The sequence below is a fragment of the Macrosteles quadrilineatus genome, unplaced genomic scaffold (assembly GCF_028750875.1).
Source record: "Macrosteles quadrilineatus isolate MER2022 unplaced genomic scaffold, UCM_ALF_1.0 Scaffold_1__1_contigs__length_201487025, whole genome shotgun sequence".
NCBI classification, from domain to species: domain Eukaryota; kingdom Metazoa; phylum Arthropoda; class Insecta; order Hemiptera; family Cicadellidae; genus Macrosteles; species Macrosteles quadrilineatus.
In genome coordinates, this window is record NW_026542594.1 from 87,747,182 (window position 1) to 87,771,660 (window position 24,479).

The 24,479-nt window shown below is 36.6% G+C and overlaps 2 protein-coding genes across 2 annotated transcripts in view; one reads left to right on the forward strand and one right to left on the reverse strand.

Moving 5' to 3' along the window:
* Window positions 1–24,479, reverse strand: part of LOC128983821 (synaptic vesicular amine transporter) — a 107,793-nt gene that overhangs the window by 71,368 nt on the left and 11,946 nt on the right. The window lies entirely within an intron of this gene.
* On the forward strand, window positions 19,662–20,750 carry LOC128998682 (mariner Mos1 transposase). Its single transcript, XM_054424919.1, has one exon. The coding sequence runs from the start codon at window positions 19,662–19,664 to the stop codon at window positions 20,748–20,750; it is 1,089 nt and encodes a 362-aa protein (XP_054280894.1).

A 24,479-nucleotide genomic window follows, 5' to 3' on the forward strand; every position in this document is an offset into this window, starting at 1 on the left:
AAAATATTGAACCTTCTTGCAAAATTTATTTCATCATTATATTAATAGAATAATGTAGTTCCTGTGACTGGGATACACACGATAAACTGTTGGGACATAATGATGATTTACGTTTCGTTTGAAAATATCTTAAGACCCAGAACTACCTTTTAAGGGTTTCAAGTTAGGGGTCAAAATTATATATTCTCGAAATGACGAGATAAACCTTTATATACCAACGTTTTGAGTGTTGACCCATTTAAATCATAATTAATTAACAGTTAAATTGTATGGTAAATAATTTACTCATGCAATCTGATAAGTTTACCTGGTACCAAACAGGAAAACATCATACGATAGGCCAAGGAAGCAAGATTCAAGTTTGGTTTATAAAATGCAATAGCCAAAATACTGAATGTTTTCTAATAAATCAGACAATGACATAATACTAAATAAATTTATTTGCTCTTAAATTAACATTCTTTCGTAAGTAATACAACATTGTCCCTAATTATTACAACATGTCAGTTTATTTGTTTTGATTTAACCTCCAAAATTGACATGTGAACATTGAATATTGACACACTCAATACAGCCAAAAAGGTTCATCCTCAAAGATATTACAACATACCTCGACCACAGCTAGCTAGAAAATCCAACTGTAGGCCAACATATTTTTGGTCGACCGCTGGACGACCTCTAGGATAATAATTAGTCTTCAAATGCTGCACAACGCGTGTTTAGGTTAGGTTAAATCCAACGAAATGGAAAACGCTGCACCAGCTGATCGTCGTCGTAATATCTTTAAGTGTTGCCAACATATTTTCAAGCGTACACGGATTACGTGCATAATAAAAGCATGCCGTTTTGTGTTGTTTGGTTGGAATACTGGTGTGCGCCAAAGCAAAAACTGTGCGCCAAAGTAAGGCTTTCTGTACTATAATCTGTGCAAGGATGCCCACTTTGTCGGGTGACTGTAGGAAAATAAATTCCAAGATGGTGTAAGAGTTACCGGTATTTAAAATGTATGACACAAAAGCCTTTGTACAATGAAGTACAAGTTGAAAACAAAACAAAGCGGTTGCATTGTCATAAAAACTTCTCTCGATTCATAGAAATTAAACAAAAGAAAGTTAAAAGCATCGGTGAGAAGGAGACAAGAGAAGTAGTGGGCGGAGGAATTGTCCCTGCAGAAATGAGACAAAAACACTGATGGATTACTCCGCCACAATGTCTTGGCCCATGTTAGAGACTCCGCGCCCGACGCCGCACCACGTGTCCACTACAACTACAGTACAATTTAATTTCAAAATATACTGGGCTCTCCATACACTTGCGCCACTCTACCTGTGTCACGTTCCAAACCATCTTACTAGTTCTATTTTCAAATAGTTTCATTAAAATGCATGAAACATGATTACTTAATATGTTTGGTCACTCTATTGATTACATTTTTACCATCGGAATGTATATTATACTAGCGATTACTGTGGGTTTATCATACCGTGAAGACTCTTTAGGTGCCAGACGAGTCATTATTAGATTTATGACTTTCTAAAGGATAATTGACGTTTGTTCAAAATTCTATTATATTTAAAAAATACAAAGTGTATATAATTTCTTTTTTATTCTTCACATGCTTTAGTTAGACGTATTGTGCTGTCTCCTTTATTATCTTTATAAATTAACAGAGTAATTAAAATAAAATTAATTTTACTGATGTATCTTCAAAACATTTGACAGATTCCTTTGCTTCGTGGTGGGCATTAACAATTGATCACAAACGCTCATTTATGGACTCTGTATTGGAGCGAACTATTATCGTTGAGCATAATACTGAACTATTTATAATAGGCTCGGGTCTAACGGGTTTATAACGGTTTTATACACTTAAGCATTAGAATTCTATGAACTATCTGTGGATTCACCTAGTGCGCAAGATTTGATACAATATACAATGAGGCTATTTAAGTTCAAGTTGATGATTTCTCATAAGAACACCAACACATATACATTCTAATGACGAAAGGTTGTCAAAACCATTTTATAACCGACGATATACCTCACTGAAAACGTGATGGATCAAGCAACCCAAGCTACAATAATTTAAAATAGGTTGTGGAAACCTATGTATCTCAAATAGGTGTAAATTATGTAAGAGAATGCAATGACTCTTTCCTCAACAACCACATATTTTACACTTTAACTCACTTGATCCCATAGCCAGGATGCTATACTAGTACAAGAGTTAAGCTTACCAGCTGTTGCATGCGAGTTACTATTGTCATTCATTACGTGATAATGGACGCGGCGCCGTTACACCAAAACTCGCTTTATTCTGTCATGTATCTGCGTAATCTGCGAAGTTCGTGTATAAACTGGAAAGCTATCAATGGAACAATTAATTATACCGCCCATGCAGATTGCGAAAAATTAAATTTTGACAGTTTTAATAAACTGATAAACTGATATTTAAAGTGACGCGTGTCGTGAAGTAGCCAAGGATTATTCCTGTTTAAAAAAGAGTTATTAAGAATGTAACAGCTTAAAAACGCAAACGTCCATATTACACTGCCTCTTGCTTATGAAATTGACAAGGAAACTTAGGGAGAGGTTAGTTACAGAGCATAAGGAAGCAATATTGCATACAGGATACTTACTTAATTTCCACCAAACTCAAACGTTCTTAGGCCTATATTTTAGGTTTGGTCTTAAGTGTTAAAAAATAAACAAAACCAAAATGAATAATATGGGGCAACTGTTGATTATTTGTTCTTGATTTTCCAATCTGGTTATTCTAAGTGGGCTCCTAATTAGGTTTTATACTGAGAATGTAGGTTAAACATCTGTGGGAGGGTCAGCAAACACAGACGCGCTGAACAGCTGCTGAGTCTCAAGCTGAATCCTGCAGACTCGTCATCAGACACGACCCCTTACTTGTGTTTACATTCATCTGTCCTGCTTGTTCAGTGAAAATCTTGAGATTTACTTCGAAATGTATATAAAATTACATTAAGGTCCTATGTCTACTAGATAGCTGGTAAAATCAAAGTAATTAATAGATGCCCGGTTTATAATAAACATTTGCTTAGTTTTTACTTAATAAGTTCTACTTACATTAAAACTTCGACGAACTATTAAACTATAATAGCAATGCGCACAATCGTGAACTACGCAATTAAGTGCTTCCTATAGATAGTCTATAAATGTTTCGTCGATATAAGTGAGAAATATGAGACAGTTAGGGAATAGCCAGAACATGTGAAATGTCTTTTGAATATTCACATTTAATAAGTGAAATACGTATCATTGACTTTATATCTACAAGTCAATGTACTTATATAATTTAATTTAGAATAGCCTTTCTATTATTTTTTCATTGATTCAAAACTATTTTAAAATTTCCTGACTTTACTTATTTTATCCTGGTTCCTGATAGTGTTAGAGCCTTTAACTCATCTTGAACTACAGAAGAGAACTCTCACACCGCAAATGGTTATGAATGCATGTTCAGCTATGATAATGATTAGTTTAATGGCTAGGTAAACATTATTGTATATTATTAATTTTGGAAGGGTTATCTTTAATCTAATTTGTTTTTGTTAGTTATCTAAAATTATAATTTATGAAGATTAAATACCACCGTTTCAGCAAATCTGCATACTTAGCATACTTATGCGTGCAATAACACTTCAATCTACTTAATAGTTTGTTTTTAAGCTCAACAAAATGGTTAAGGAAGTAATTGCAAAGATTTTTGTTTTGAGGGATCAAAATGGGAAAACCCAATTAAAAACCCCGTTCCCATAGTTCGATCATGCTGGTTTGCATATTCGTACAAATGAACGTAGGTTTTGTAATTGTAATGAATTGTAATTTGTAATTGTAAATGAACGTATAAATTACACGTTTGTGAAAAAATTCACGAAAATCGGATAATTTTTACTCGAATTATCGTGATATACAACATATATATTTATGAATTTGAACTAGTGGTATTTTTGGCCTCTGGGGACCTGAAAAATAAAAATAAAATCGGTCCCGGGGTTAGGTTTTAACATGAGACCTACGGTAATAGCTTATTCCCTATAAATTCACTTAAATTAGTTAATATAATAGACGTGCTCATGAGGGAATTCCATTATAAAAATGTATCTTCTTTGCGTCATTAGAGAATTTAATGAAATTAAAATATGGAGACAGAGCTATTAGCAAGTAAGAGATTTGTTTTAAGATAAGAACATAGTCATCACAATAGTTTCTATTTTATTTTGTTGATCACGTCTAAAAATAGTGATGATATTTTTTTACGTAAGCCTTACTATTCTGTAATTTTTACTCAAATTTTCGGTGAGTATTCTTTTTTGTTATAATTATAGAAAAAAAACCGTCACAGCAAACCTTCAGACTAAACGAATTTCCATTTGCATGGCTGCAATTTCACTATATTATTCGCCTAAAATTGTCAGATTTATTTCCCATTTAAATATCATTAGTTTTAATGATTAATTCGTTTGGTGTTACAGGGAAGATAATAAAGTGTGTTTTTTTATTGAAATATTGATAGTTTAGTATGAAGTAAACAAATTTTCCAAATTTCATATGTCCTTAGACAAGCAAGCTACAACAGTTTATTACTCCATAGAAATAACATAATAACTTTAAATTTACACTTCTTTGGATTTTTTCTGTAATCGTTAGGTATACAACAATGCTTAATTATTCTAAATTATCGGTTTTTTTTAGCACTACATAACGGTTTGGAAAGAAATTGCTAAATTTTAAGTTTGTATGGTAAAAAAAATGGGGAAACACATTTTTACCTCATAAACCCTCGTTCCCATAGGCCGATCATGCTGGTTCGCGAACTCGTTCGAATCAACGTTAGTTTACACGTTTATTCCAAATTCCACAAAAATCGGACCATGTTTTGCTATTTATATATGAATTTGGACGGATGGTGTTTTTAGCCTCTGGGGACCTCAAAACGAAAAAGTAAACCGGTCCCGGGTCCAGGTCTTACCATGAGACCTACGGTAACAGCTTATTCCCTTTATAGTTAAATGATCAACAGATAGATTAGACGCTAGAGTGTTCAAAGACGGACGTATGTAGATAAAATATTAGAGATCAAAATAATTTTTGTTTCGGAAACTAAACCGTTGTAACTCAATGTTCTGAATACGAATTACTTTTAGTTATAATATGTTGACCCCATGGTGGACATATTCTACTTCTAATGATTACTTTAATTCTGTATTTTATCAACTTTTTATTTAACATTGATACATTTACAGTGCTTTTGCTGAGGACTGTGAAAGATCAGTCTCCAATTACCCGGGGCTCAGACCTGATTGCTCCTTTGACATCGTTACTTGCATCACTCTTTCCTTATCCTACTACTTACTTGCCTTAGCCTTTTACACTTTGGTTAATAGTTTCTCCTGGAACATATACTGTTAACCAAATTATTGCTTAGCATTCTATGTTTATATGTAATTGTTTACATTATGACTGGACACACTAATAGTATAACTGGTATTTTTATGTTATTTAAACTTTGTGGCTAACATTGTTTCCTGTCGCCCAATTTCACCCTTTTCTGTTTTGTCAGTACTTAAAGGGATCCGCCACCACCACCAATTTTTTTTTAAATTTAAGCTTATACTGTATTTCCCTTTTTTATCTTATTTTTACTTTGACATCATTTATAAAAGGAATATTACAAAACAATCTTTGAAATATACATGTATATATATTTTTGAGTGGGGGTAGAAAAACTTAAAATAACTTTATTTATTACGATTTTTGATAAAAGGTAATATTTTCTTGCACCTTATAATCTACTGTAACTTTAATGGTAACAAAATAGTAACAACAATTATAGCAATTTTCGTAAAGTTTAAAGAATTTGCCTTACGTATTTTACAAAAGAAATAACACATATTTATCTTAAGAAGTATAGGCCTATGGATGGTTATGTCAATAGGCTAGCTCAAATAAATTTTATTTTATTTAACAAAATGTAAAAAAAACATGATTTTTGGAAAGTCGCGTACATAGACCGTGAACAGCTGGTTTGTCCAAACCAGCTGTTTTCTCAAACAGCTGGCTACATTTTACATTCATATAGCTTAAGTGCACTATAGAATACAAAATGTTAGTGTTAACAATATCTGTATGTGGTTAATTTAACATTTATATAAATGAAAATTATTCTAACTTATTAGAGAATGTATAGATTTTTTGTATATTAAAAATCTTAAATTCTATCACTTTTGATTTGTGGTGAAGGTATGATCAGTAAACTAGTGTATCTGTTGCTTGAAATCGAGCAATTATCAAGTACCGGTATTATACAGGAGTTATTTAAAAACTAATAATAGTCATAATTTGCTATGAGTTCTCGAAATCAACCAACTGTTAATTACCGGTATTATACAGGAGTTATTTTAAAACTAATATCAGTCATAAATTTAGATGAGCTTAAAAGGTTTAACAACTAAAAGCTTATGTAACTAATGGAAATACTCATATTTTATAAAAGTTTAATATAATAAACACTTCTTGTAAATATGTTATCATTTTTCAGAAGCTGGCATTTTTTTGTATTTTCTACAAATGTTTCCTGACTTACCCATTAGCCATTACCTGTTACCAGTAAACATTTCTTGCATGTATTCATTTGATCTGACATTAGGAAATTTATTTTACCTCTGTGACAACACAATGTGTATATTATTCGTGTATCTTTCACTTCCGAAGTAAGTTGCATAGCAGAACTGGCAAATAATATTCATCTATCCAATTGAGTATCTGGATTCATTGCTACGAACAACCACCAGGCCTCTCTTATCCTACTCCTCTCATACCCATGGGGTCTCTTATTAATAATTGTCTCCTCGTCCTGTTTGTCGTCATATTGTTAGAAAGATATTTCCATGTAGATGTGCAGGATACTTTTATAAACTAAAATAGGCTTAAAAATAAGCGCAATAACTGAATTTAAAATTTAAAAACATTTAACATGGGTCTTATGGGTTGCCGAAATTGGGGTGACGAAATAACAACGAAATATAAACAGAAAATCAAAACAAATGGAATAAATTCTAACCACCTGTTTTATTTACTGCGTGGGGTGAAAATAGAGAAGTCTGTACATTACATTATTTTTGGTCAAGTTTTCGACCACTGGACGACCTCTAGTGTACATAAAACTTTAAATAGGCCTACATCAAAAGCATAAAAAATAACAAAATGTCACTTTTGAAAAATTGAAATAAAATAAAAAATTATCCTAACAATATTTATTTTCAAATATATGCAGACGGATCAGAAGAAATTTTTTAAAGAAACAATTGTAAAAAATGCCTCCAAAAAATTTAAATAATGTCCACCTTCTCCCACTAAAGATTTATTAGTTTTAATGTTTAAAACAATCTAAACTGTGTAAGACAAAAACATTGATATCCTAAGTAAAAACTGCAACCATTATAGATTAGGCTACATCTGAGCGATGATATCTATGTTATGTTAAAACAATTAGATCAGTGTAAACCTCAAACGAAAATTAATATTTTACTAGAAAATCAAGCTCTGTTTTATAATACAAGCAGTTGGCTATTACACTTCCAAAAAAAAAAAAAAAAAAAAAAAACATTGTATATTAATTTTGTAGTATATTTTTGGTTTTAAAATCTCTATTAATATTAAATTACAGAATATGAATATAAATAGTGCACTTGATATTTAGAAATTGATAGAAAACAATCACCAACTTCGAGCAGTGTTTCACCAGTTTATTAACTTGGCTTTGTCATCATGAGACATATATTTTCACACTTTCATTTTTATAGCTAAATTAGGTTTTTGGGGCAATGCACTTTTAATGAAATAATAGTTTGCAAATTATTTGAGTTTCAGACGGAAATTATAAAAAAAAGTAAAATACTGTATATCACAGCAATAATCTTAATTTTTTTTAAGTGGGGTAAACGAAGTAACAATTGAGGAACGTCTCGTGCAATCTTGGCGTTCACCAGAGCTCTCAATAATGCCAGCGTTATTGAGCTGTGCGACGTCTCGTAATGTCATTTAACAATTGAGGAACGTCTCGTGCAATCTTGGCGTTCACCAGAGCTCTCAATAATGCCAGCGTTATTGAGCTGTGCGACGTCTCGTAATGCCATTTAACAATTGAGGAACGTCTCGTGCAATCTTGGCGTTCACCAGAGCTCTCAATAATGCCAGCGTTATTGAGCTGTGCGACGTCTCGTAATGTCATTTAACAATTGAGGAACGTCTCGTGCAATCTTGGCGTTCACCAGAGCTCTCAATAATGCCAGCGTTATTGAGCTGTGCGACGTCTCGTAATGTCATTTAACAATTGAGGAACGTCTCGTGCAATCTTGGCGTTCACCAGAGCTCTCAATAATGCCAGCGTTATTGAGCTGTGCGACGTCTCGTAATGTCATTTAACAATTGAGGAACGTCTCGTGCATTCTTGGCGTTCACCAGAGCTCTCAATAATGCCAGCGTTATTGAGCTGTGCGACGTCTCGTAATGCCATTTAACAATTGAGGAACGTCTCGTGCAATCTTGGCGTTCACCAGAGCTCTCAATAATGCCAGCGTTATTGAGCTGTGCGACGTCTCGTAATGTCATTTAACAATTGAGGAACGTCTCGTGCATTCTTGGCGTTCACCAGAGCTCTCAATAATGCCAGCGTTATTGAGCTGTGCGACGTCTCGTAATGTCATTTAACAATTGAGGAACGTCTCGTGCATTCTTGGCGTTCACCAGAGCTCTCAATAATGCCAGCGTTATTGAGCTGTGTGACGTCTCGTAATGTCATTTAACAATTGAGGAACGTCTCGTGCAATCTTGGCGTTCACCAGAGCTCTCAATAATGCCAGCGTTATTGAGCTGTGCGACGTCTCGTAATGTCATTTAACAATTGAGGAACGTCTCGTGCATTCTTGGCGTTCACCAGAGCTCTCAATAATGCCAGCGTTATTGAGCTGTGCGACGTCTCGTAATGTCATTTAACAATTGAGGAACGTCTCGTGCATTCTTGGCGTTCACCAGAGCTCTCAATAATGCCAGCGTTATTGAGCTGTGCGACGTCTCGTAATGCCATTTAACAATTGAGGAACGTCTCGTGCATTCTTGGCGTTCACCAGAGTTCTCAATAATGCCAGCGTTATTGAGCTGTGCGACGTCTCGTAATGTCATTTAACAATTGAGGAACGTCTCGTGCAATCTTGGCGTTCACCAGAGCTCTCAATAATGCCAGCGTTATTGAGCTGTGCGACGTCTCGTAATGTCATTTAACAATTGAGGAACGTCTCGTGCAATCTTGGCGTTCACCAGAGCTCTCAATAATGCCAGCGTTATTGAGCTGTGCGACGTCTCGTAATGTCATTTAACAATTGAGGAACGTCTCGTGCAATCTTGGCGTTCACCAGAGCTCTCAATAATGCCAGCGTTATTGAGCTGTGCGACGTCTCGTAATGCCATTTAACAATTGAGGAACGTCTCGTGCATTCTTGGCGTTCACCAGAGCTCTCAATAATGCCAGCGTTATTGAGCTGTGCGACGTCTCGTAATGTCATTTAACAATTGAGGAACGTCTCGTGCATTCTTGGCGTTCACCAGAGCTCTCAATAATGCCAGCGTTATTGAGCTGTGCGACGTCTCGTAATGTCATTTAACAATTGAGGAACGTCTCGTGCATTCTTGGCGTTCACCAGAGCTCTCAATAATGCCAGCGTTATTGAGCTGTGCGACGTCTCGTAATGCCATTTAACAATTGAGGAACGTCTCGTGCATTCTTGGCGTTCACCAGAGCTCTCAATAATGCCAGCGTTAATGAGCTGTGCGACGTCTCGTAATGTCATTTAACAATTGAGGAACGTCTCGTGCAATCTTGGCGTTCACCAGAGCTCTCAATAATGCCAGCGTTATTGAGCTGTGCGACGTCTCGTAATGTAATTTAACAATTGAGGAACGTCTCGTGCAATCTTGGCGTTCACCAGAGCTCTCAATAATGCCAGCGTTATTGAGCTGTGCGACGTCTCGTAATGGCATTTAACAATTGAGGAACGTCTCGTGCAATCTTGGCGTTCACCAGAGCTCTCAATAATGCCAGCGTTATTGAGCTGTGCGACGTCTCGTAATGTCATTTAACAATTGAGGAACGTCTCGTGCATTCTTGGCGTTCACCAGAGCTCTCAATAATGCCAGCGTTATTGAGCTGTGCGACGTCTCGTAATGTCATTTAACAATTGAGGAACGTCTCGTGCAATCTTGGCGTTCACCAGAGCTCTCAATAATGCCAGCGTTATTGAGCTGTGCGACGTCTCGTAATGTCATTTAACAATTGAGGAACGTCTCGTGCAATCTTGGCGTTCACCAGAGCTCTCAATAATGCCAGCGTTATTGAGCTGTGCGACGTCTCGTAATGTCATTTACTTCTTTATATTTGAAATAAGCGTCACAATCTATTTGCATACAATATTCCCCATATAAATTGAATTTGAACAGCTCCAAATCATTTCTTAAACAATTAGAATGGACAAATAGTTAATTCGGATTAAACTACATAGAGTTGCTACTAGAAAACGTAACCCACAGGAACGATGAAAAATTGACAAGATTAATCATTTGAATATTTCATAGTTTGGCATTTTTGAAAGTATTTCAAAAGTATTGATGACAGATTAGCTAAGAAATTTAATACTTTACTTTGAAATGGCCACCATCCGAATGAAGGTATTTTAAGCCAAGTATGAATGGAGATGAGTGTAGGATGAGTGGCGCGACCTTGTAGTCTTGTTAGTGACTAAGGACGACATGTTCCTTAGACACAGCTGTTAATTAATAGCCCATACAAGGGACCTACAGCTTATAGTGGAATCAAAACCACATTTATGCCTTGTAATTAACGAATTGGTCTAATTATCAGGATCTCAATTTGGAAAGCCGTAACACTCACTAGTGCGGACGTATATCCACACCGGGGGGTATCGCATCAACAGTGCATGCGATGCTCAATAAACTGTTATACTGTAGATGTACCGGTATGCAAGCAGTTCTTATGCACCCTAAATATATAAGCAAACAGAAGTTTTAATGTTTTACAATTTTTTTTTTATTCTTATTATTCAGGTACAACCCAACACGTAATTAACTAGTTAAATAAGAGTGTATAAAATATAAATTAATTATGTACTAGTATATTACGTTACTAATCTGGAAAATAAATGTTTACAATACAAGTATGGTTGTCCCTGCGCAAGACGATGTCGAGTGCTGGATTACTATACGAGTACGGTTAACACATTTGGACGAGTTACGTACGACATTTTTCTCCATAATAGTCTCTGAACCTAATAATAAAAACTGTACAAATCCATTATATATGCCTACCGACTAATGGACTTAACCATAACTATTCGTAACTTGTAAGAGAGGTTATGTTTTCTTTTATAACCACTCATTGTCAATTATAATCAGCAGGTGTCCGGTAAATATTCATGACAGTATAGTAGTACCAAAGATTTTGCGTTAGCATATGTAATCTTTGGTAGTACGTAAACTTAATGAAATCCCCTTTGATAAAGCAGGTGGTAAACAGCCGTTTTTGGACTAAACCCTTGCATGGCAAGTCCATTAAAGCAGTGTAGAATGGCGAAAAGATTATGATAATTCCTATGTGTTTCTACAGTAAAACAAATATTTTCATTAGCAATAAATTTATTCAAATTTTCGAGACAATGGTCTTAATTTTAAATGAAAATAGTTTCATGATTTATAAACAAAGGACAAAAGAAAGTTAAAAGCATCGGTGAGAAGGAGACAAGAGAAGTAGTGGGCGGAGGACTTGTCCCTGCAGAAATGAGACAAAAACACTGATGGATTACTCCGCCACAATGTCTTGGCCCATGTTAGAGACTCCACGCCCGACGCCGCACCACGTGTCGGTAATGCCGACAATTCCACAATCTTACAAATTATACTTCAACGGACTCTGTAAGAGTAATTGACTGCTAAACGAAGCTATGTTTAAATCAATAACATTGATAGCCACGATGTCCAATCGCACGCAATAAAGCATTTGTTTACTCGAGTTTCTTATCATCCATGAAACGTGTAATTTAAGTAACGTAAGTTTTATATTCTCTCTTAATTTTAAACCAACCTTATATGTTAAATAATGACTAACTTTAATTCTGAAAAATGTTAAATCTTCCATACATATTACTGATATCTTCATAATATTTTTACATTGGCGACGGCAGGTCAAGTGATCAAATAATGTGCCCGGGCTCAAATCGCATTTATGCAATGCAATAATTCCATTCTGGTGTTGGGGGAGTAAACTGTTTAACATGTACCTTGTTTGAAGATATATAAGCATATACCTTCGGCGGATAGATTTTTCGCTGTTGGGAATCTCCCTACACTATAAACCAGTATGCTGTTCTTAAAACATATTTTTACTCGAAAATATTGCACAAATATTGTTATATAGCTTGATAACTTATTGAATATAGACTAATTAAATGTAGGCATTCTAAACATTCTATAATCACAGTTCTGTATTTTAAGAGATACGCCAATTTAAAAATTGAACGTTAATTTATTATGGTTAAGATTTTATTTGATTTTACTAATTTAAATAATCAGCCCAACTGTTTGTAGACGCGAAAGTAGACATATTGTAAAGCAATATGTTGTGAGGCCGCAAGCTAGTTAAAGTTTCCTTGGTCGTCGCCACCACTGCTTGAAGTAAACTAACAATCTGACAATTGAGTATCATGATGCTACTGTAGCTTTGTGTATTGCGTTATTAAGCCGATTAACATGTTAACTGAGTATATTTGTAGTTTTAGGTTTTGCCATGTTGTCATGAGAACCTGCTAATCATCCACGAAGATCATCAGGGTTTACTAACATATAAGATTTAGTAAATATAAAACGCAAAGCGCACAGTTAACCACAAGCGTACGATATTACGCGTTTGTTAGCATTTCTAAATCAACGAGACTGCTGTGGATTCTGAAAATAAAACATTATGGGAAAAATTTTCATAAAACGGCGTACAAAAATAAACTGTAGATTAAACATCTGTGGGAGGGTCAGCAAACACAGACGCGCTGACAGCTGCTGAGTCTCATGCTGAATCCTGCAGACTCGTCATCAGACACGACCTATGTACTCAACTAATTAGGTCCCTTGTACAAATATACCCTCCTCGATTGTAAAACTAATAGCTGATGACACGGCCCGGTGTCTGGCTATGGTAAAATGATAATTGAAATGTTAAATGACTCACATAAATGTAAGTCATCCATCTATACTATTATAAAATATAGGTGGTGACTGTTTAGCTGTGCGGCTGCCACAACTATAATACTAAACCGATACAGCCAAAACTAAACACAAAGATAGTCCACATATCTAGGAATGTCATAAGATTATTCACTTTTCTGAGTTCCTCTCGGGATACGCCCCTTGGATATCCAAAGGTTGAGGTGAGGTGTTCAAAAGTAAATACTGTATTAATTAGTCTCTATGGGAGTAAGAGAAAATTCACAACTTTTGTTTACCTTTGTGTTGAAATTTCAATGTAAGCAATCAGAACTGTTGAATGCTTGTTTGACAATTTCAGACAGCTGATCCATACAAATTAAACAAAATATTGTACACAATTATTTATAAAAATATGTCATTGATTATGGAATTAAAGAAAGATTCTATAACAGTAAGTTATGAAAATTATGTTATTGATACATTTTAATGCTAAGATTAAGACAATTCAATGTAGGTCATACTTTTTTGTATACATTCGGTAGTTTTTGTTTATAAATTTGATCTACTTAACAAGTTTTTGGATTAGGTGGTATAGTACATTTTCCCGTTGCGAAGCACGGGTACAGAAGCTGGTACTATTATAAAATGTAGGGGGTGTCTGTCTGTATGTCTGGGCAGCTGTCACGACTAAAATACTAAACCGATAAAGCCAAAATTAAGGACAAAGATGTTCCACATATCTAGGAATGTCATAGGCCTATTCTCTTCCCTGAGTTCCTCTCGGGCTACACCCCTTCGATATCCAAAGGTTTGAGGTGAGGTTTACAAAAGTAAATATTAGTTGGTCTCCTTGGAAGCATACGAAAATTCACAATGTTTACCTTTGCGTTGACATTGCAATGTAAACAAGCAGAACTGCTAAAAAATCTGTATAATATTTCACATAACTACTACATCTATGTATATAATTTTTATAACTTTATTTAGTGGGAGTGCTACTCCGTACTTCATGTCTACTTTTTATTAGTTGTAGACATGAATTTGAATTACATTTTTTTCGATTTTGAATTAAACTTAAATAAAATTCTTGTTTAATTAGGTTAACTTTGGACCTGATGATCTTTTTTACAGTTAACCTCAAAAAATAAAAATAGTAGTCGGCATTAATAATAACATACCTAATAATGCTATAATACAAGTAATAATAAACTCCGATGGAATTTATACGGTGTTTGTCTTAGATAATTTCCAACAATGTCCGTCCCTTCGTTATCATCGATACATAATGAAAACGCTACTAAAAATACAGAGAACGTTTTGTATTACGAATTATACTTTAGTTGTTTTAATATTATTTTTGTATTGAAATTTTTGGCCAAGCAAAATAATTTTGGATTTAATTATTAGTTATGAAAGGCTAAAGTTGACCTTATCAGCCTAATAAACTCACAGAGTTTGAAAGTGATGTAAATCCAGTAGTTATCGTAGTTATCCTATTACACATTATCTCAGTGGGTATTTTATTTTATTAGCAAAATGATTCCACTGGAAGAGCCAGAGGCGGTCGCAACTGTTCCGTCTCATTTAGTAGTTCCACAATCGGAACACTTCCGTTCCTACTTCGATCTAACTTTGCGTTGTTACAAATTGTTAGTTATATCATTATATACGTCCCAAATATGAAATTTCAAGAGGTCTTGTAGCACACGTTATTTTTACATTTATTTTAAGTCATGCAGGCCAAAATACTGCGCAAACTTTGTTATGTTTTAATATTTTTAGTCTTAACTAGTAATTGAAAGTACTAGTGCACCTGTTGTTTGAACTCGAGCAATTGCAAAATATTAAAGGCGTTTTTCAAAGGAATAAGAGTCACCAATTTCCGTTGACTTAAAAGAGTCAACTCAAAGATAATCTAATCAATCACTCCACTCCAGTTATCGAATCTGGAAACGAACTAACTCTGAAAACGAACGCTCACTCCACTCCATCTATCGAAACTGAAAACGAACACTCTTGTGTGTATCTTGTGTTTACTATGAACAGCTGTAATTATTACAAATTATTTATCCGTTTAAGCAAACAAAATCTTTTCTTCATAGGAAATACATTGGGATTTTGATTGCCTGTGGGGCAAAGCCCGAAGACTTTTATTACAGGAATTTGTGAAAGAGGGCGTCTACACAAAAAATACTTAATTTTGACACCTTGTTTGTAAAAATCCGCCCATTATTAACGGATGAGCAGTGTTTCGTAGAAATCGCCTTCACGCATTATATATAAGGATTGTTATTTAAATATTAGTTAATATAATGTCTATGATTATGAGAACTATTGATCCATCAATGAGGTCAATGATTACACTACGTGTATTGCATTAGAACTATTTAACACATATAACGCAACAATTAATTTAAAATTTAACATACAAACTGTAAATATTCGTGTACAACACACTAATTCATTCTTCAACATTGTGTTTGAATGTTCAACAACAGTAGAGTGTTTGGATTGGACGTATTCGCACGGACGATCAATCAGTGTTTGGGAACGTTTCTATTGACCGAACTCAATCAACAGCTCTATCTACAAAAATTGTCCAGACCCTGTTTCGATAAACAATAAATTACTTCAGGTAGGTAAATAATTTAATCTTTAATGATTTGGCTATCTGATTCACATTGAAATGTGCTATTTTATGATCACAGTTATTAAAACTGTGATGTAGGCCTGCCAATCGAAAGAGTTAATAGAAAACCGGTTATCAATGTAGTGAAAATTTAAGCAAGATATATAGATACTAACACTCATTCGTCACTCATCTTCGTCAATAAAATATATAATCAGTAATGTAAAATTAATCATCGGTTTTTAAATTTTCCACACCATAACTAATCAAAAGGTTATACTATAAATAAGCTTGCACTATTTTTCCAAAGATGCGCATGTATCCTCATTAGCATTATATTTTATCAATACAATCAGAACATACTGTCAATAATTTTCAATACATCTTACATCTGTCATCTTCATCGCAGTCCTAGAGACCGGAGAATCGTCTCTTGTTTCTTTCTTCACCACTTCTTTTATAGCAGCATGTGTTAGTTGCGGTCTTCATAGAATTCTTTGATGATATGGTATGGCTTTTGAAGGAGATACTTTTTAACGCCAGGGTGACTTTTTTTGTTTTGTTCTTATTGTTTTTGGATGTTGTCACAGTAAGTTGTAGAGTTTTGCTTCCACTGCGGTGGTATGGGGGCTATGTTGGTTTTATTTGGCCTGTTTTTTTGGGTGTTGTAGTTTGATCTTGATCTGATCTTTTGATATTGATTGTGGCATGTTTCTCTGCTTTCAGGCAGATTTTGTTTTATGAAGTTGATTGTGTCAATTATGTATTGAGAGGTTAGGGTTAAGTTTTTTTTTTATGACAAAAAGGGGCTTAGTAAGTAGCATTATGTACTGATACTAATAATACTGGTAAAAATGTGTCTATATATATATATATATTTGTATAGTTAAGGTTGTATAACGTTGCACTGAAAAGGCCTATGGCACCATTACCGTAGCGGGAAACGGACATAGAAGCGAAAGTCATAAAACTGTCAACCCCTCGGCCAAAGAATTCTTCGGGGCTAGGACCGAAGAGCGCAGAGGTACCTTGCGCTCCTCGGTCCTAGCCGTGCAAGAAACTAACCCCCTACTTAAATGTAAGGGTTGAACAAGACAATGCTTGGGTCCACCCTGAGAGTATATTCCGTTAGTTGTGCCTCACTGACTACACCATTGAGTCAGGCATATTTTTATAGTGCAACTTATTACTAAACTATATTCTTTTTATAATGGTGTATCAACAAATTACCAAATTACCAACAAAGTACACTTTCACTTTCAAAAAATGCAGTGTTGTTTACTAACTTTCATTATAACGGTTAAAATTCCAATTGTAATAAAAAAGCTGATCTTTCAGTTGAATGTTGAACCCATTTTGATCGAAACCAATAGGCAAAAACGTTTATGAAAATATATTTTGAATAGGCTACTTTTTTTAATAATTGCGACTTAACTAAGGTAGGCGACTTGTGTCTTCATGGTGTGGATCTAAAATCAATTAATGAAATTGATTGTAAATTATTAAGTTTATTCAGATTTTAAGAACTGCCTTAAACAAACATAATCTTTGAAAAGTAAAGGGGCATTAAATTATTAGTTTTACCTTCGAAAAGGTTTGGAACCATATTAAAAATCACAAAATCGCAATGGGCCCCCTCATTATTAAATATACTATTTTTATGCAGGACACTGAAACGAATAAAAAAAGATAATACCCCACCGCAGCAAACCTGCAGACTAAGTGAATTTTCATCCACCTGGCTGGAATTCCACTAAATTATTCCCTTAAAATTGCCAGACTTATGTCATTAATTTTAATGAGTACGTAGGTTTGCTGCTACAGGGGGACAATAAAGTGTGTTTTTATTAAAATATCGATAGCTTAGTATGAAGTAAACAAATTTTCCAAATTGTATTAAAATATGTTCATAGACAAGCAAGCTACAGCACAGTTTATTTGTTCTCCATAAGCATAACATAGTATTTTAAATTTACACTTTTTTGAACTTTTTCTGTAACCGTTAGGAATACAACAACGCTTTATTTTCCTTATTTTTTCCTTGTTTGTGACTTTTGTTATTCATTCTGTTTAAAGATCTTTCAATATAAAAAAAATGTATTTTTTGTTTGAAGTTAATTATTTATTCTCAGTCTTTTGTCAAGGAGTTACTTTCTGTTATTTATTTACAAACATAAATTAATGTGTCAACCAAACAGACGGTTTAGTAACCATTGTTTTGTGTGCACATAAGAATGATCATTGTGTAATGTTCCAAATTGTACAATAAAGCACATTTCATTTCATTTCATTTCATTTCATTTCATTCATTTGATTCATTTTTGTACAACAACGCTTTATATGTTGAAGGGTGGTGGGTCACAATGGCTAAATGGTTTGTTTTTTTAGCTCAACAAAATGGTCTGGAAAGAAATTGCAAAAGGTTATGTTTTCAGGGAGAAATGGGAATACCCCATTTTACCCCATAAAACCTTCCATAACCCATGATCCCACAGTCTGATCATGCTGGTTCGCGAACTCGTTCGAATAAATGTATGTTTACACGTTTATACCAAATTTCATCCAAATCGGATCATTATTGCTCGAGTTATCGTGCTAACGGACACATATACTGGGTGTTTTTTTTAAACTTGCATCTTTATTTATGTAAAAACCGCAATAGATAGAAATATTCAGTTTGCGGGAATCATCTATTGACGTAGGAGGCACAATTTTTTTGAATTCAACGTTACATTCACATTCCCCCCCCCCCTTCCCTCCCTGCCACCAACTTATTTTTTTTAAATAGCAAGGTACCCCTTGTGACATATCAAATGAAAGACCACGAAAAAAGAAAATGTTTGATGAAAATTTTTTTTTTATCGCAAGGTACCCCTTTGTGACATATCAAATGAAAGAGTATGAAAAAAGAAAATGTTTGGTGAAAAAAATTGAAAATCGGCTCATGAATTTGTGAGATAATCCCCCCCCCTTTTCCCCTACCCATAACTTGTTTTATAATAGCAAGGTACCCCCCCCTTGTGACATATCAAATGAAAAATAAATTTCACCAATAATTTTCTTTTTTCATGCTCTTTCATTTGATATGTCACAAGGGGTACCTTGCTATTTAAAAAAAATAAGTTGGGGGAAGGGGGGGGGGAAAGGGGGGGATGTGAATGTAACGTTGAATTCAAAACAATTGGGCCACCTACGTCAATAGATGATTCCCGCAAACTGCATATTTCTATCTATTGCGGTTTTTACATAAATAAAGCTGCAAGTTTTTTTAAAAACACCCTGTATATAAATACGTGATATTTATGAATTTGATCGGATGGTGTTTTTGTGATAGTGGTTACATGGTGACACTCATGGCCTCTGGGGGCTTCAAAACGAAAAAGTAAATTCGTCCCGGGTCCAGGTCTTACTATGAGACCTACGGCAATAGCTTATTCCCCATATTATCATATGGGAAATTCGCTAAGAACGTGTAAAATCACATAGATGTAGACGAATCACACGGTTCTTTTACGGAAATTTTAGTGTTAATTTTGCAGGTTGACAACCTGAATTCGTCAAATGATAATTTGTATTTGCTCGGTAGTAGTTGATTCTTGTACAGGGTGGGGCAGAGTGGACTCCCTAGTTTCAATCCGTCGCTGAAGAGCGTGTACGCAAGTTAGCGGAGTGGGGGAGGTTTCATGTGGTGGGGGGAAAGACGCCATTGTTGATTCGTTGATTGTTGGTAGTCACCATGCGGTGGACTGGCGAGCATCGTGGTTTCGTAGTCGAAACGTTTTTTAAAAATAAGGATAGTGTTGTGGCGACCCAGCGTGCATTTCGAAGACGGTTTGGTTTGAATCGTCATGATAGTGTTCCCGATGCTAAAACCATAAGGAAATGGATTACAAGTGTACGGGCGACCGGATCTGCACTGCCTAGAAAACCAGTCGGACAACCAAAGAGTGTGAGGACACCAGAGAACATAATGGCGGTGAGAGCGTCTATTGAACAATCTCCATCGCGCTCTGCGCGGAAACATGCTGCTGCTCTTGGAATGTCGGCCAGAACGTTGAGGCGAATTTTACACTCAGACCTTAATTTACACCCGTATAAGATGATGGTTGTTCAAGAATTGACGCCAGCAGATTTTGTTAAACGTACAGATGCTTGCAATGCAATACTGGCTTCTTTACAACCCGGCACTATTCTGTGGTCTAGTGATGAGGCACATTTTCACCTCTCAGGCACAGTAAATAAACAAAATTTTCGTTACTGGGCAGCTGAAAACCCACGAACTCTTCACCAAATACCTCTTCATTCTCCAAAAGTGACTGTGTGGTGTGCTGTGTCCTCCAAAGGCATAATTGGCCCCTACTTTTTTGAATCGGAAGGTGCAACCGTTACTGTGAACGCTGTGCGCTATTGTCAGATGTTGGAGAACTTTTTCTTCCCCAGAATTGAAGAGCATGGTGAGGAAAATAATATGGAAGCCTTTTGGTTTCAACAGGATGGTGCCACGGCTCATACCGCCCGTCGCTCTCGCCAACTTCTGCAAGAACGGTTTCCCGACCGCTTGATCTCATTACGAGGGGATGTTTCATGGCCCGCTCGCTCCCCCGATCTAAGCCCATGTGATTATTTTCTTTGGGGTTACCTCAAATCTGAGGTTTACAAAGTTCGACCAAGGACCTTGGAAGCCCTTAAGGAAGCAATTGTTGACGTTATCACTGGAATAACGCCAGAAATGCTGCGTAGAGTTTTTGAAAACTTCATTGAACGGCTGAATATGTGCATCGCTCGTCAAGGTCGTCACCTGGACGATATCATTTTCAAAACTTAATGAAAGATAAATGGCATTGTATTTAGATTTCGGAAATAAAAAACTTTGGTAATTATCTTGTATGGTTTTTATACAGTTAACCGATCAAATCAGGGAGTCCACTCTGCCCCACCCTGTATATAAGCATAGATAAAACATGTGTTGGTTAGTCTATGATATAAGGCTGGCAAAAGAAAATTGAAAATTATAAGTACAAGTAATTACTAACTAAAAATTATAACTTTAACTGCATGAAAATCAAATGCCCAAAAAATAGGTTTTTTTATTTCTTAAAGGATATTTCTTTAGATAGGGGTTTTTTAAATGGAATTTATATGAGAACTTGCAGTTAAGAGGGATAGAACTGTTGACCTTTTTGGACGAAGTATGCAATCATAATATTGCTATAATTTGTAAAATAAACCCCATTCAGCAAGTGATTAGTTAATACCAGTACCTCATTCGTCAATCTTTGATGGTAAATGGCATAACGACCACAACTAAAATCTGTCAGTTGCCACTCATGCTGGTCACAATAATTTTCCATTATTAGTATGTTTAAAGTTGACCACATTTGATGCGGGCACTGGTCACCCAGTATCGATATGGCCCAAAGCCGTGTACATACACTACAGCACAACCACTTAAAAAATGTAATCCTCGGCCCCAGCTGTGGGATGGTCAAGTAGCCTGGGGAGGATTTGTGTAATCACGTCACCGCTATCACATGACTCATTAGTGTCCTACCACTGGTCAGTTACAATCCTCTACATCCTCAGTATGTACTAGCTATCATACATCACACACATTTACATGTAATCCTAGGCCACAGCTGTGGGATGGTCAAGTGCTCTCTGGGGAGGCTTTGTGTAATCACGTCACCACTATCACATGACTCATTAGTGTCCTACCACTGGTCAGTTACAATCCTCTACATCCTCAGTATGTACTAGCTATCATACATCACACACATTTACATGTAATCCTCGGCCACAGCTGTGGGATGGTCAAGTGCTCTCTGGGGAGGCTTTGTGTAATCACGTCACCACTATCACATGACTCATTAGTGTCCTACCACTGGTCAGTTACAATCACATCCTCAGTATGTACTAGCTATCATACATCACACACATTTACATGTAATCCTCGGCCACAGCTGTGGGATGGTCAAGTGCTCTCTGGGGAGGCTTTGTGTAATCACGTCACCGCTATCACATGACTCATTAGTGTCCTGCCACTGGTCAGTTACAATCACATCCTCAGTATGTACTAGCTATCATACATCACACACATTTACATGTAATCCTCGGCCACAGCTGTGGGATGGTCAAGTGCTCTCTGGGGAGGCTTTGTGTAATCACGTCACCGCTATCACATGACTCATTAGTGTCCTGCCACTGGTCAGTTACAATCACATCCTCAGTATGTACTAGCTATCATACATCACACACATTTACATGTAATCCTCGGCCACAGCTGTGGGATGGTCAAGTGCTCTCTGGGGAGGCTTTGTGTAATCACGTCACCGCTATCACATGACTCATTAGTGTCCTACCACTGGTCAGTTACAATCCTCTACATCCTCAGTATGTACTAGCTATCATACATCACACACATTTACATGTAATCCTCGGCCACAGCTGTGGGATGGTCAAGTAGCCTGGGGAGGATTTGTGTAATCACGTCACCACTATCACATGACTCATTAGTGTCCTACCACTGGTCAGTTACAATCCTCTACATCCTCAGTATGTACTAGCTATCATACATCACACACATTTACATGTAATCCTCGGCCACAGCTGTGGGATGGTCAAGTAGCCTGGGGAGGATTTGTGTAATCACGTCACCACTATCACATGACTCATTAGTGTCCTACCACTGGTCAGTTACAATCACATCCTCAGTATGTACTAGCTATCATACATCACACACATTTACATGTAATCCTCGGCCACAGCTGTGGGATGGTCAAGTAGCCTGGGGAGGATTTGTGTAATCACGTCACCACTATCACATGACTCATTAGTGTCCTACCACTGGTCAGTTACAATCCTCTACATCCTCAGTATGTACTAGCTATCATACATCACACACATTTACATGTAATCCTCGGCCACAGCTGTGGGATGGTCAAGTAGCCTGGGGAGGATTTGTGTAATCACGACACCACTATCACATGACTCATTAGTGTCCTACCACTGGTCAGTTACAATCCTCTACATCCTCAGTATGTACTAGCTATCATACATCACACACATTTACATGTAATCCTCGGCCACAGCTGTGGGATGGTCAAGTGCTCTCTGGGGAGGCTTTGTGTAATCACGTCACCGCTATCACATGACTCATTAGTGTCCTACCACTGGTCAGTTAGAATCCTCTACATCCTCAGTATGTACTAGCTATCATACATCACACACATTTACATGTAATCCTCGGCCCCAGCTGTGGGATGGTCAAGTGCTCTCTGGGGAGGCTTTGTGTAATCACGTCACCGCTATCACATGACTCATTAGTGTCCTACCACTGGTCAGTTACAATCCTCTACATCCTCAGTATGTACTAGCTATCATACATCACACACATTTACATGTAATCCTCGGCCCCAGCTGTGGGATGGTCAAGTGCTCTCTGGGGAGGCTTTGTGTAATCACGTCACCGCTATCACATGACTCATTAGTGTCCTACCACTGGTCAGTTACAATCCTCTACATCCTCAGTATGTACTAGCTATCATACATCACACACATTTACATGTAATCCTCGGCCACAGCTGTGGGATGGTCAAGTAGCCTGGGGAGGATTTGTGTAATCACGTCACCGCTATCACATGACTCATTAGTGTCCTGCCACTGGTCAGTTACGATCCTCTACATCCTCAGTATGTACTAGCTATCATACATCACACACATTTACATGTAATCCTCGGCCACAGCTGTGGGATGGTCAAGTACTCTCTGGGGAGGCTTTGTGTAATCACGTCACCACTATCACATGACTCATTAGTGTCCTACCACTGGTCAGTTACGATCCTCTACATCCTCAGTATGTACTAGCTATCATACATCACACACATTTACATGTAATCCTCGGCCACAGCTGTGGGATGGTCAAGTGCTCTCTGGGGAGGATTTGTGTAATCACGTCACCACTATCACATGACTCATTAGTGTCCTACCACTGGTCAGTTACGATCCTCTACATCCTCAGTATGTACTAGCTATCATACATCACACACATTTACATGTAATCCTCGGCCACAGCTGTGGGATGGTCAAGTAGCCTGGGGAGGATTTGTGTAATCACGTCACCGCTATCACATGACTCATTAGTGTCCTACCACTGGTCAGTTACGATCCTCTACATCCTCAGTATGTACTAGCTATCATACATCACACACATTTACATGTAATCCTCGGCCACAGCTGTGGGATGGTCAAGTGCTCTCTGGGGAGGCTTTGTGTAATCACGTCACCGCTATCACATGACTCATTAGTGTCCTACCACTGGTCAGTTACAATCCTCTACATCCTCAGTATGTACTAGCTATCATACATCACACACATTTACATGTAATCCTCGGCCCCAGCTGTGGGATGGTCAAGTAGCCTGGGGAGGATTTGTGTAATCACGTCACCGCTATCACATGACTCATTAGTGTCCTGCCACTGGTCAGTTACGATCCTCTACATCCTCAGTATGTACTAGCTATCATACATCACACACATTTACATGTAATCCTCGGCC

Coding starts and splice junctions, on each gene's coding strand:
- LOC128998682 (XM_054424919.1), top strand. CDS start 19,662: ATGCGGTGGACTGGCGAGCATCGTGGTTTCGTAGTCGAAACGTTTTTT.